Here is a 13,416-nt window from a genome sequence, read left to right on the forward strand (position 1 = left end):
TACATACACACACCCACACTGAAGGGAGGATAAACGCGAAAAATTGTAATCGACCCGTGTCACCTTCCGTAACTCTATTCCAACCTGTCTATAAAAATGAAAGCGGAAATCCCATTGGTTGCTATGGGCAACGCAAGCCGTAGATCTCAGAGCGGCTATAAAGCTGTTTATTCATGTTTAATTTTGTTCATTTGCATAACGTTCCTCCAAAAAGACAAAAAAAAAAAGACGTAAATAAGCCGTGCTCGTCCCATAATGCCCTACCCGGAAGTGGTAATACAGGAAGCACATGGTACTTGGTAGTGGCGGACGTGTGCTGTGCACTGCAGAGTCTGAGCCGTCACTGCGTGCATCATGAGGGTGACCCGCAGCAGCGAGCTCCTGGCTCTCATTTACCAGCATCTCCTGCAGAATGGCTACGGCAAGACAGCTAGAGAGCTGCAGATAGAGAGCGGAGAGGTAACGCTGACATCTCTGTGCTATTAGGGCACGGACACGAAGGCTGCCTGGTTGAGATCACGTGACCTGAGCAGATTTTTGTAGTTTTTTTTTCCCCCCACAGCAAGTGTTTTTATATATATATATATATATATATATATATATATATATCTCTTTATAGGTGCATGCAACCCATAGCCAGGGTTTTTACAATGACAGTTGCTGTATTGTTGTCATGATCTGCTCTATTGTGTCCATCTTCTGATCTCTCCAGGTCACCAAGGCTCCTTTCACATCTGCGGCGGATTACAGCAGAGAACGGCTAGAATTCTCCGGATCCGCCACTGCCAGATGCAAAAGCAATGTCTGTTGGCCCCATTAAGCATACTGGGCAAAAATGGTGAGAATTGGCCTGACGCAAACCGCTGCAGTTTATGCCGGGCCGATTCCTGGCATTCTAGGTCGGATCGCATTGTCGCAGATGTGAAGGCTGCTTGTGTCTTGTCAGATTGGCTTAGAGGGATTTACTTAGTGATGACCTATACTTAAAGGAAACCTGTCACTGGGATTTTGTGTATAGAGCTGAGGACATGGGCTGCTAGATCGCAGCTAGCACATCCACAATACCCAGTCCCCGTAGCTCTGTGTGCTTTTATTGTGTAAAAAGACGATTTGATACATATGCAAATTAACCTGAGATGAGTCCTGTATGTGAGATGAGTCAGGGACAGGACTCATCTCAGGTTAATTTGCATATGTATCAAATCGTTTTTTTTACACAATAAAAGCACACAGAGCTACGGGGACTGGATATTGCGGATGTGCTAGTGGCCATCTAGCAAACCATGTCCTCAGCTCTATACACAAAATCCCCGTGACAGGTTCCCTTTAAAGGGATGTCCCATCTTGCAGTTTCCATGGCGAGATGCGACACCGGGTGGCCGAGTTTATGGAACCTGCCAAGCGGGCTGGTGCTCTGCTTTTTTATTTTTTTTTCTGTAACTCCCTTTGCAAATAGTGCAGAAAACCGAGCTATGCTGCTTCTGTGACGCTTGAGTCAGGCCCCATGCACATGATCATATCCACAGATCCAGTCTGCATTGCATTTTTTTGCAGACCCATTGACTTCAATGTATCCACAGTTTGCATTCTGCTGAAAAGTAGAGGACACAGTCTATCTTTTCAGGGAATGGACATACAGATGCATGAAATGCGGACCATGGAACTATTAAAAATAGTGGGTCGAGAAATGAAATGCGAACGGCACACAGACTACCTGTATTTTGCGGCTCTGCTGTGGACCACAAAAACGGATATGGTCGTGTTCATTGAGCCTGGCCACGTGGGGTCAGCGCTTAGTTCCATCTTGCCATGGAAACGTCAAGATAGGACACCTCTTCAAGGCTAGATCTTCAGAATCAGAGTGGCGGGCAGCTTCCATTGATGTGAAACTACTAGTCCCATGATGTAGATATAGACGGGCATACAGTAGTGACACAGTGCTCGGACATCTTGGGACTTGTACTTTCGATACCAGTGGCTCAGCTATGTTGTTATTAGGGGTGCACCGAAATTCCGGCGGCCGAAAATATCGGCCAAAAATGGGCCTAATCCATTTCGGCCGATATTGGTACATATCGGCAGAAAATATGGTTGGTTATATACGTTCGGGCGGCCGGACGGTGGCGCCCCTCATGCTGTGCCTCCTAAACGCTTGCCGCTCTAAAGAATCTCCGGCTCAGTGCTGCGCAGCCTGCTGTGTCTGCTCTGTGCTACTGCTGTTGTTAGTGTAGCGTGGCCGAGCCCTGTTCGTTCCGCGGTACAGGAGCTTTTGTTTCCTGTACCCGGCCGGACTGACAGTAAGTGCTCACTTAGTGTGCACTTCCTTTCAGTCCGGCCGGGTACAAGAAACAAATGCTCCTGTACCGCGGACCGAACAGAGCTCGGCCACGCTACACAGGCTACACTAGAGGTGACACAGGGAGGGGGAGGGGGGGGGTTGTTCAAATGAGGTGACAAGGGGGTGTTAAAGAAGTGACAAGGGGGGGGGGTGTGTTTTTGTTTTTTATTAAAAATGAGTGACAAGGGGGGGGGGGGAGTAGAATGAGAGTGACAAGGGAGAGGGGGGGGAGTAGAATGAGCGTGACAAGGGAGGGGGGGGAGTCGAATGAGAGTGACAAGGGAGGGGGGGGAGTAGAATGAGAGTGACAAGGGAGGGGGGGGAGTAGAATGTTTTAGTGGAGTGACAAGGGAGGGGGGGGAGTAGAATGAGAGTGACAAGGGAGGGGGGGAGAGTAGAATGAGAGGGACAAGGGAGGGGGGGGGAGTAGAATGAGAGGTGACAAGGAGGGGGGGGAGTAAGTAGCAATGAGAGGACAAGGGAGGGGGGGGAGTTAGAATGAGAGTGGACAAGGGAGGGGGGGGAGTAGAATGAGAGTGACAAGGGAGGGGGGGGAGTAGAATGGAGTGACAAGGGAGGGGGGGAGTAGAATGAGAGTGACAAGGAGGGGGGGGAGTAGAATGAGAGTGACAAGGGAGGGGGGGGGAGTAGAATGAGAGTGACAAGGGAGGGGGGGGGAGTAGAATGAGAGTGACAAGGGGGGGGGGAGTAGAATGAGAGTGACAAGGGGGGGGGGAGTAGAATGAGAGTGACAAGGGAGGGGGGGGGAGTAGAATGAGAGTGACAAGGGAGGGGGGGGGGAGTAGAATGAGAGTGACAAGGGGGGGGGGGTAGTAGAATGAGAGTGACAAGGGAGGGGGGGGGTAGAATGAGAGTGACAAGGGAGGGGGGGGGGAGTAGAATGAGAGTGACAAGGGAGGGGGGAGTAGAATGAGAGTGACAAGGGAGGGGGGGGGAGTAGAATGAGAGTGACAAGGGAGGGGGGGGGGGAGTAGAATGAGAGTGACAAGGGAGGGGGGGGGTAGATGAGAGTGACAAGGGGGGGGGGGAGTAGAATGAGAGTGACAAGGGAGGGGGGGAGTAGAATGAGAGTGACAAGGGAGGGGGGGGGGAGTAGAATGAGAGTGACAAGGGGGGGGGGGGGAGTAGTAGAATGAGAGTGACAAGGGAGGGGGGGGAGTAGAATGAGAGTGACAAGGGAGGGGGGGGAGTAGTAGAATGAGAGTGACAAGGGAGGGGGGGAGTAGAATGAGAGTGACAAGGGAGGGGGGGGAGTAGTGAGAGTGACAAGGGAGGGGGGGGAGTAGAATGAGAGTGACAAGGGGGGGGGGGGGGGTAGAATGAGAGTGACAAGGGGGGGGGGAGTTAGAATGAGAGTGACAAGGGAGGGGGGGGGTGAGTAGAATGAGAGTGACAAGGGAGGGGGGGGAGTAGAATGAGAGTGACAAGGGGGGGGGGGAGTAGAATGAGAGTGACAAGGGAGGGGGGGGGGAGTAGAATGAGAGTGACAAGGGAGGGGGGGGAGTAGAATGAGAGTGACAAGAGGGGGGGGGGGGGACGTAGAATGAGAGTGACAAGGGAGGGGGGGGGAGTAGACTGAGAGTGACAAGGGAGGGGGGGGGAGTAGAATGAGAGTGACAAGGGAGGGGGGGGAGTAGAATGAGAGTGACAAGGGAGGGGGGGGGGAGAGTAGATGAGAGTGACAAGGGAGTGGGGGGGGAGTAGAATGAGAGTGACAAGGGAGGGGGGGGGGGAGTAGAATGAGAGTGACAAGGGAGGGGGGGGAGTAGAATGAGAGCTGACAAGGGAGGGGGGGGAGTAGAATGAGAGTGACAAGGGAGGGGGGGGGAGTTAAGGAAGTAGAATGAGCAGTGGACAAGGTGAGGGGGGGGGAGTAGAAGAGAGTGACAAGGGAGGGGGGGGGAAGTAGAATGAGAGTGACAAGGGAGGGGGGGGGAGTAGAATGAGAGTGACAAGGGGAGGGGGGGGGAAGTAGAATGAGAGTGACACGGGGAGGGGGGGGGGAGTAGAATGAGAGTGACAAGGGAGGGGGGGGGGAGTAGAATGAGAGTGACAAGGGAGGGGGGGGGGAGTAGAATGAGAGTGACAAGGGAGGGGGGGGGGAGTAGAATGAGAGTGACAAGGGGGGGGGGGAGTAGAATGAGAGTGACAAGGGAGGGGGGGGGAGTAGAATGAGAGTGACAAGGGAGGGGGAGTAGAATGAGAGTGACAAGGGAGGGGGGGGGAGTAGAATGAGAGTGACATTTTTTTTAAAATAACCACTTTGGGTGGCATTGTGTGTATAATATCTATGTATCTGTTTAACTTTATATTTTAATTCACTTTCCTTTTTTTTTTACTTAAAAAAGTATTTTAAAAGTATTTGGGCAAAAAGGCAGTTTCGGTCAAGGGCATCCTGAATTTTCGGTTTTGGTTTCGGACCAGAATTTTCATTTCGGTGCACCCCTAGTTGTTATATAGCAGGGCTTGACAAATTTTCTTGGAATCTAGGAGCCAGCTAAAAAAGTTAGGAGCCGTTTTTTTTTTTTACCTTTTATAAAGCCTTTTTTTTTTCAGCGACAAAAATAACACCTCTTAAATTAACATATAAAGAAGTCTAGACCCAAACAACATGGGCATTGTTTATTATAAGTGTGCTATGACGTCACTGTGTGTGTAATCCCTGCGCTGTGACGTCACTGTGTGTGTGTAATCCCTGCGCTGTGACGTCACTGTGTGTGTGTAATCCCTGCGCTGTGACGTCACTGTGTGTGTGTAATCCCTGCGCTGTGACGTCACTGTGTGTGTGTAATCCCTGCGCTGTGACGTCACTGTGTGTGTGTAATCCCTGCGCTGTGACGTCACTGTGTGTGTGTAATCCCTGCGCTGCAGCTGACTGAACTGAGATCCCTTCCCCAGGATGTTTGGTCCGGACTCATTCATCTCATAGAACTGCAGCTATGAAATCCACAGCGTATTGCAGCCAATACCAGCAAAATGGATAAAATTTTCCCAAAAATCCTCACACTTCATAAAATCCACACGGAAATGAACCTACTGTGCACAATTCAAATCTGCACTGTGGTAATATAGGATTTTACCACGTGTAACTGAATTCCACACGCTACATGTAGAGTTTGATATAAATTGAGTTTGATATATCAGATGATTTAGCCATTTTGGAGTCTTATGGCAGCTCCTAGGAGACCTGTGTGGTATACAGCCTGTCACCCAGCTTTCCTGGAGACCTGTGTGGTATACAGCCTGTCACCCAGCTTTCCTGAGGAGAACATATCTCAGTATGGGAACATATAGAGAAGTCATCAGATGATTTGGCCATTCAGCATTCTTAGTTCTCATAGGAGCTGCAACCCGGCTTTCCAAGACTCCTGAAGGGGTAAATCATATGATAACGTATCTAAATGTTCCTATACGGAGATATATTCTCTTCAGTAGACCAGGAAAGCTGGGTGACAGACAGCCTGTATACCACACAGCTCTCCTAGGAGCTGCCACCCAGCTTTCTGTGTGGTATACAGGCTGTCACCCAGCTTTCCTAGAAAGGGACAGAACTAAGAAGTGGCCGAATGGTAACTGCAGGAATGGCTAGCAGGAGCTCCGGCCTAATGACGGCAGCATGTGTGCAGCTCCCCCCTGGGTTCATGGCCGTAGCAGGCAGATATTACAAACTAAGTGCAGAGCTCCTCGTTTACAGCAGCAGAGCCGGCCGGATTGTCTTACCTCCACTTGTCCGCGTGTGCAGCGCCGCTAACTGTGCTCCCGCTCTGCCTCCCCTGCACTAACTCCTCTCTCCCCGCCGAGGCTCTCTGACCGGCACACGGGCTCTGCCATTTTTAACTGCCCTGGAGATGACGCACGCTGCGACCGATAGATGGCGAGAGAGAGTGGCCAAACCACGATGGAGCCGAAAGCTGAGGGGTCCGGGCAGGGTGGCAGTCCGAACCTGGGCGCGCCGCGCAAGTAATAAAAAAAAAAAAAAAAGTTTCATTTTGCTAGCGGTCCTAACCCTCCAGTGTCTGCGCCCGGCTGCTGGGCCTATTTTCAAGCAGAGGCAAATAGGCGCCAGGGCAAAATTCCTAGTCGCCATGGCGACCTGGCGCCTGGGATTTGTCGAGCCCTGTTATATAGTTTTTATAGTCTTCGTGTTAGACAAAGATGCTTTTTAAGGGTACATGCACACGTTCAGGATTCATGTGCGGAGAATCCGCACTGAAATCCGCAGGTGTTCGCAGGCAAATTTGTGCGGTCAATCTGCATTAATTGGTGCAGATTTTCCGCATGCGGATTTCACTAAGTGAATGAAGAAAATCCGGTCAGGAAAAAATTGTACATGACCTACGGTGCGGATTTTCTGCACGCAAAATCCGCGCGCAATCCTGATTGTGTGCAGGGGGCCTAAGGGGATGTTCATATGATGATCAGTGTGCAGTTTTTTGTTGTTTTTTCACTTATTTTATTTTATTTTATATGCTTCCTATTCATTTCAAAGGGAGATTTAGTTTAGTGCTCTCACTAAGAGAAACAAAATAAGAGTATTGCAGGTTTGATACCTTTTTAAAGGGGTTGTCCGGGTTCAGAGCTGAACCCGGACATACCCTTATTTTCACCCCGGCAGCCCTCCTGAGCCTGGCATCGGAGCATCTCATGCTCCGATACGCTCCCGTGCCCTGCGCTAGATCGCGCAGGGCACAGGCTCTTGTGTTTACAATAACACACTGCCAGGCGGTAACTTCCGCCCAGCAGTGTGTTCGGTGACGTCACCGGCTCTGAGGGGCGGGCTTTAGCTCTGCCCTAGCCGTTTTACTGGCTAGGGCAGAGCCAAATCCCGCCCATCAGTGCCGGTGACGTCACCGGGGTTCCTGTCAGCCCCATAGAGAGCCCGGTACGTCACCGGAACTCAGAAAAATGCCTTTGCCCTGCGCGATTTAGCGCAGGGCAAAGGAGAGCATCGGAGCATGAACTGCTCCGATGCTCATGTCAGGGGGGCTGCCGGGGTGAAAATGGAGGGATGTCCAGGTTCAGCTCTGAACCTGGACAACCCCTTTAATGGCTAACAAAAATAGAAGTAATGATGTTACATAGCGAGCTTTCGAGACATCATCAGGCGTACTACAAAAATATATGAAGAAACAGCAATATATATACAGTAAGAACAGAGGCATGGGGGGAATGAATGGACTGAATTATCTGTTGTCATTATATGGGAACAGGTTTTGCATCTGCTTATATTACAGGGATGGGTTCCTTTTTCTGTGGTACCTGGCCTTGAACCTGATCTGATCAAAATGTTCCTTTAGATTTGGAGGTTGTCGGTAAGCTAGTAAGGGGGGGTCTGGGAAGATTGTTTTTAGTCGTTCATCCTTACGTAGGACATGATGTAATTTTTTGGCAGTTTTCCTCAGTACCTCTAGTTGTGGGTTGTAGGTCACAACCAGAGGTATGCGCTGGTTCTGTTTCTTTTCATTGTATTGGAGAAGTTGACTTCTGGGGATCTTGGTGGCTTTTGTGATCTGATCTTCAATTGAAGCAGGATGGTAGCCCTGGTGTAAAAATGTCCTTTTCAGATATTGTAAATGCTCATCCCTGTCTAATGGGCTGGAGCAGATTCAGTTATATCTGACGGCTTGACTATAGATGATGGACTTTTTAATATGTTTGGGGTGGAAGCTGTCCCATTTGAGGTATGTAGGCCGATCAATAGGTTTCCGATACAGGGATGTCTGTATTGAGCTGTCTTGAAGTTTTATGGTGGTGTCAAGAAAGCTGACTTCTGTGTGGGAATAGTTGAGGGTCAGGTTTATGGTGGGATGGAATTGGTTGAATTGTTCATGAAATTTTATCAGTTCATGTTCAGAGTCGGTCCAGATTATTAGGATGTCATCAATGAAACGGAAGTAGGCCAAGGGTTTTTTGAGACAGGATACCAAAAAGTCATTTTCCAGTTTTGCCATGAACAGATTTGCATATTGCGGTGCCATTCTACTGCCCATGGCGGTCCCAGTGCACTGTAAATATAACTGCTTGTCAAAAGAGAAATAGTTATGTATGAGGATGAATTTGGTCAGTTGTAGTACAGACTCTGAGACGATCCCATTCGCCTCCAAGTATACTCGGCAAGCAGTTAATCCATCATTGTGCGGGATATTCGAATACAAGGATTCCACATCCATGGTTGCCAAGATTGTGCCTTTAGGGAGGGGACCTATGGCTGACAGTTTGTTCAATAAGTCAGTGGTGTCCTGTAGATAACTTTTTGTATTCCTCACTAATGGAGTGAGGATGCCCTCTATCCAACCTGAGATTTTTTCAGTGAGGGTTCCCACACCTGAAATGATCGGCCTCCCTGGATTCCCTGCTTTGTGTATTTTGGGAAGCATGTAGAATACTCCAATCCTGGGATTCTCAGGTACCAAGTCTAAAAGTTGCGTGGATCCTGCAGGAAGACCTCTGATGACCTTTTTCAACTCTTTTAAATATTTCTGAGTTGGGTCTCCCTCCATTTTGATATAGTACTGTGTGTCTGTGAGTTGTCGGTGTGCTTCTTCTATATAGTCCAAAGTGTTCAAAAGGACTATAGCGCCACCTTTATCTGCAGGTTTTATGGTGATTCCTTTGTTGTTTTTTAAGGTTTGAATCGCCCTCCTTTCCTGTATGTTGAATGTTTCTTTTATATGTTTGTCCAGTATTGTAGACTGTACTACATTTCTAAAGGAGTCAATGTACTGGTCCAAAATGGTATTGCGGCAAGGGGGAGGGGTCCAGTCAGACTGTTTTTTGTCCACCAGTGCCAATTGTGTTTGGCTGTTTGAGAATTCTCTCTCCTGGTTGTCATGGAAGAACTCTTTTAGTCTTAATCTCCTAAAATATTCCTCCATGTCACTACAGAGTTCTGTTTTGTCAAGACTTTTGGTAGGGCAGAATGAGAGTCCTCTGGAGAGCACCTTGAATTCCACATTATTCGGTTTGTATGATGACAGATTGATGACACAGCTGACTTTACCAGGTTCCTGATCGATGTTCTGATCCATCCTGTTAGCTTTGGCTTGTACTTGATTGGTGTGTGAATACCGCCCCGCTCTAAGTCGAAGTCTGTGGAGTTTCTTTTTCTTGTTGTCTATCAAATATAGTTGTAGTGTTCTGTAGTATTTTTGCATTCGCAGGACCAAATTCTCGGTAAGTTTGCTCTTTAGCATTTGTATTTCCATTTGAATCTTTTTTTGAGAGCTGTAGAAGACATGAATAAGGTGGTTCCGCAGCCTTTCAGAAGTCCTGTAGCATAAACGTTGTGCATAAGGAGTGTTGTAGGTGTGCAGCATAGGATTCTTTAAGCAAAGTCCTTTGGTGATGTCTCGAAAGCTCGCTATGTAACATCATTACTTCTATTTTTGTTAGCCATTAAAAGGTATCAAACCTGCAATACTCTTATTTTGTTTCTCTTAATGAGAGCACTAAACTATTTTTCTATTGGCTAACAAGGTACCAGACTCTTTCCTTTTTCTTCCAACCAAAGGGAGATTTGGCACAGATTCCGCCCCTATATAATGCACGCTGCTTCTTTTTTCCCATGTGCAATAAAAAAAGTGCTGCTTCCCAGTGAAATGAATGGGAAGCAGTTTTGAGGCATTTTTTTTAAGCTGATTTTGAAGCAGAAACACTCCAAAAAATGTATATGAAGTCAATTGGTCTTATTTTGGTCCTTCTCAAGATTTTGGGGAAAATTGCAGTAAATCTCGTAATTGACAGCAGTATTTAAAGGGGTTATCCAGTTATATTTTAAACCCTGACTGTTTGCATGCTGTGCTCCCAGTGTAATTTTGTAGCGGCACCTGCAGGATCATGTACTGTACATTGAGCACGTGATGCTAGCCGTGTTTCACCTACAGTGCTTGCGGTTGTGCATTCGCACTCAGGCATCCTATATAACCGGATAACCCCTTTAATTGTAACCTGTTATGGCAGCCAGTGCAGAAATGCTCTATGTAGGGGGATTAACTCCACTGGGTTTTGTAGAAAATATATATATATAATTTTTTTTTATTTTTTTTAGGGGTTCACCCCGGTTATGATTGATCAGCGCAAGTGATGAGCGAACTTCATGTTATTTATTTTTTCTGGCAATTCTGTTATGGATTCCGTTATCACGGGACAGAAGGGAATTCTGTCACAGAATACACCACAGAAGCCTTTAAGAGGCATTCCGTCATAATAGAAGTCTATGGGCAGCATAACGGATCTGTCCAGTTTTCGTTGCATAACGGAAACCGGACGGATCCATTATGCTGCCCATAGACTTCTATTATGACGAAATGCCTCTTAAATGCTTCCACGGTGCATTCAGTCAAAGAATTCTGTTATATTCTGTGATAACGGAATCCATAACGTAATTGCTAGAAAACCTGAACAACGAGCTCGATCGTTAAAACGTGAAGTTTGCTCATCACTAATCAGCGCTCATTGAAGGATGTAAAGTATAATTATCCATAAATATGCACAGGGATTGCTTGGTAACAAAGACTTCTCTTCTCCTCTGTACAGACGTTCATTTCACAGACGGTGTCTCTCCAACAGATCTTCAGGCACTGGAACATGTAAGTCATTGTCACCCTGGGGGTTTTCCGGTTACCCAAATAACAGCATTCAACCTTACTGCATTATATGTCAGAATTCTGAGTGCAGTTTGACTCCTCCAGAGTAATTGCGATATGTGGGGTCATTTATCAAACTGGTGTCAATTAGAGCTGGCTTAATTGCCCATAGCAACCAATTAGATTCCACCTTTTATTTTTGACATCTCCTTTGGAAAATGAAAGGTGGAATCTGGTTGGTTGCTATGGGCAACTAAGCCAGTTCTAATTTGCACCAGTTTGATAAATGACCGCCCTTGTGTTTCCATCCTGGTGAACGACTCTTGGGGAGTATCTTATAGCATCAGGTCTCTCCTTCCCCGCCCAGCTCAAACATCACAGATCCAAGCCTGCTTGAAGCCCTGCTGGGAAACCCCACCGTAAGGCCTCATTTATATTTCCATTTACCACAGCAAACATATCCATTGATTTAAATGTGTATGTTCACACATGAGTATTTTTTTCGTAACTGTGGGTCAGTAAAAAAATCACGGAGACATGCACTACTTTGGTCTGTGATACAGACCAACGGTGCCCATAGAAGTCTATGGTTCCATGAAAATCATGGACACAACATGGATTTTTCACAGAAGACAGATAGGAAATGGTCATGAAATTAATTTTCAGCTGAACAACATTCGTGGATTACGAATGACACATGGACCATCCACGGATCCTTCAGACATCTTCACGGATTAAATAAAGACGTTTTTTTCACGTCCTTAATACTGACGCGGAAATGTGAATGAGGCCGTAGTCACAGAAATATTAGTGAAATCGCGTCCACGGGACAGGGTCCAGGAAAATGAGCAGAACAACGCCCTCAGAGGCAAGGTCATCAATGTCGATATGTTATAAGCATAGGGAAACAACATAGTGAAAATGTCATGTGACCGCGATGGAGTGCAGGAAACCGGAGCATTACAGATAAGCAATCACTATTAGTAAGTGATGACGTGTTGTTTTGTCCAATGATGCTGAAAATTGTAAAAAAGACAAAAGCTAAATATTAAACGTACAAAGGCGATACCATAGTGGTATATTGTGCGGCAGCTATGGTGTTCCTGGAGAATGGGGTGCAAACCAGGTTGGCTGCATCCCTAATTTGAGTGGATGGTAAGAAACTACATGGATCAACCACTTGTCCTAGGTGGGGTACACCAGAAGAGGGCTTTATTTTAATCTATACTGTATGTACGCTCCTGGCTTTAGGGTACTTTCACACTTGTGTTGGATGTTTCCGGATCTGTCTGACAAATGCATTGAAATACCGGATCCGTCTCTCCGGTGTCATCCGTAAAAACGGGCGGTATTTTATTTTTCACATTTTTGAAGGTCTGTGCACGCTCAGACCGGATCCGTGAATGCGGTAATTTTAATGCACTAATACATTTAAATGGAAATTACTGCCAGTTCCGTAATTTTGGCTGGAGAAACAAAAAGGCAGCATGCTGAAGTATTTTCTCCGGCCAAATGCCGTAAGGGGACGGAATGGAAGACATCCTGATGCATACTGAACGGATTGCTTTCCATTCAGAATGCATTAGGACAAGTATCGCCATCCCTTTTTATGGTATCGAAACCGAATAAAAATTTTGGAATCAAAACAACCCAACGCAAAATACATACGGTTGTGTGCATGAGCCCTAACTGGAAGAGGTGGCCACTGCAGCGCCTTTCTAATTCTACGTTGGCTCTGGCGGGACTACGGTTCCCTCACCTACTACCATTCCCTCCTCTTCGGATGTGGTATGAGTCCTTCCTATGGGCGCCCTCTGCACTTTAGTGCTGCTCTTCTCTTGGGTGCTTCGGTTATGCCAGGTCTGGGGGACCTCCACCTTGGGGTTTTCAGGGTGTTCGCCTTCTGAGAGGACGGTGAGCCGGACGACACACAGAGTATCGGGTGTTCTGCCTTTGAGCTGTCCTACTCTGACTACCTTGTTAACCGCTCCAACAGAAAGGAGGAGTGGGTATGCCGGCGTCTGCCTCGACTGCTTCTTCTCGCCGGCTCTGTTTTGCTCCTGCTCAGGGCATATCCCTCCGATGTGGCTTCTGCCCTGGTCAGGCTTCAGAGGCTGTTCCTTCACAGCCCTCTCCTTGGGAGAGTATGGTTGTTGTCTTGGATGGTTCCTGTTGTGACCTCAGACCGTCTCCCTCGTGCACACTAGCTGTACTGGCCGTGTGCCCGCTTACCGTACCTACCGCGTTCTGTCCTCACGCTTGTGGCAGATTGCGTTCTTCCGTTGTAGGCAGGGGCCCTGCTGTAAACTAACCTTCTCGGTAAGTTGACCCCCAGGCTTGACTCTGGGTCTCTACAGTGGTAACGGTAGCGCTTCCGGCACTTACCTTCTATTCCTTGCCATATTGGCCTTAACTGGTAGGCCGTAGCCTCTCAGTCCCTGTACTGGTTATGCGTTCGCTCGTTCTGAGGTA

The 13,416-nt window shown here is 47.6% G+C and overlaps 1 protein-coding gene across 3 annotated transcripts in view; it reads left to right on the top strand.

The window, feature by feature from the left end:
- The first annotated feature begins 310 nt into the window (after positions 1-310).
- The window catches only part of TCOF1 (treacle ribosome biogenesis factor 1), a 156,541-nt gene continuing 143,435 nt past the window's right edge, over positions 311-13,416 (top strand). For all 3 annotated transcript variants that reach the window (XM_044281130.1, XM_044281131.1, XM_044281132.1), the window contains exons 1-2: positions 311-459; positions 10,895-10,947. In XM_044281130.1, coding sequence (XP_044137065.1) covers positions 355-459; positions 10,895-10,947 — 158 coding nt within the window. In that variant the 5' untranslated portion in view covers positions 311-354. The remainder of the gene's footprint in view (positions 460-10,894; positions 10,948-13,416) is intronic.

Source organism: Bufo gargarizans, chromosome 2 (genome assembly GCF_014858855.1).
Source record: "Bufo gargarizans isolate SCDJY-AF-19 chromosome 2, ASM1485885v1, whole genome shotgun sequence".
NCBI classification, from domain to species: Eukaryota; Metazoa; Chordata; class Amphibia; order Anura; family Bufonidae; genus Bufo; species Bufo gargarizans.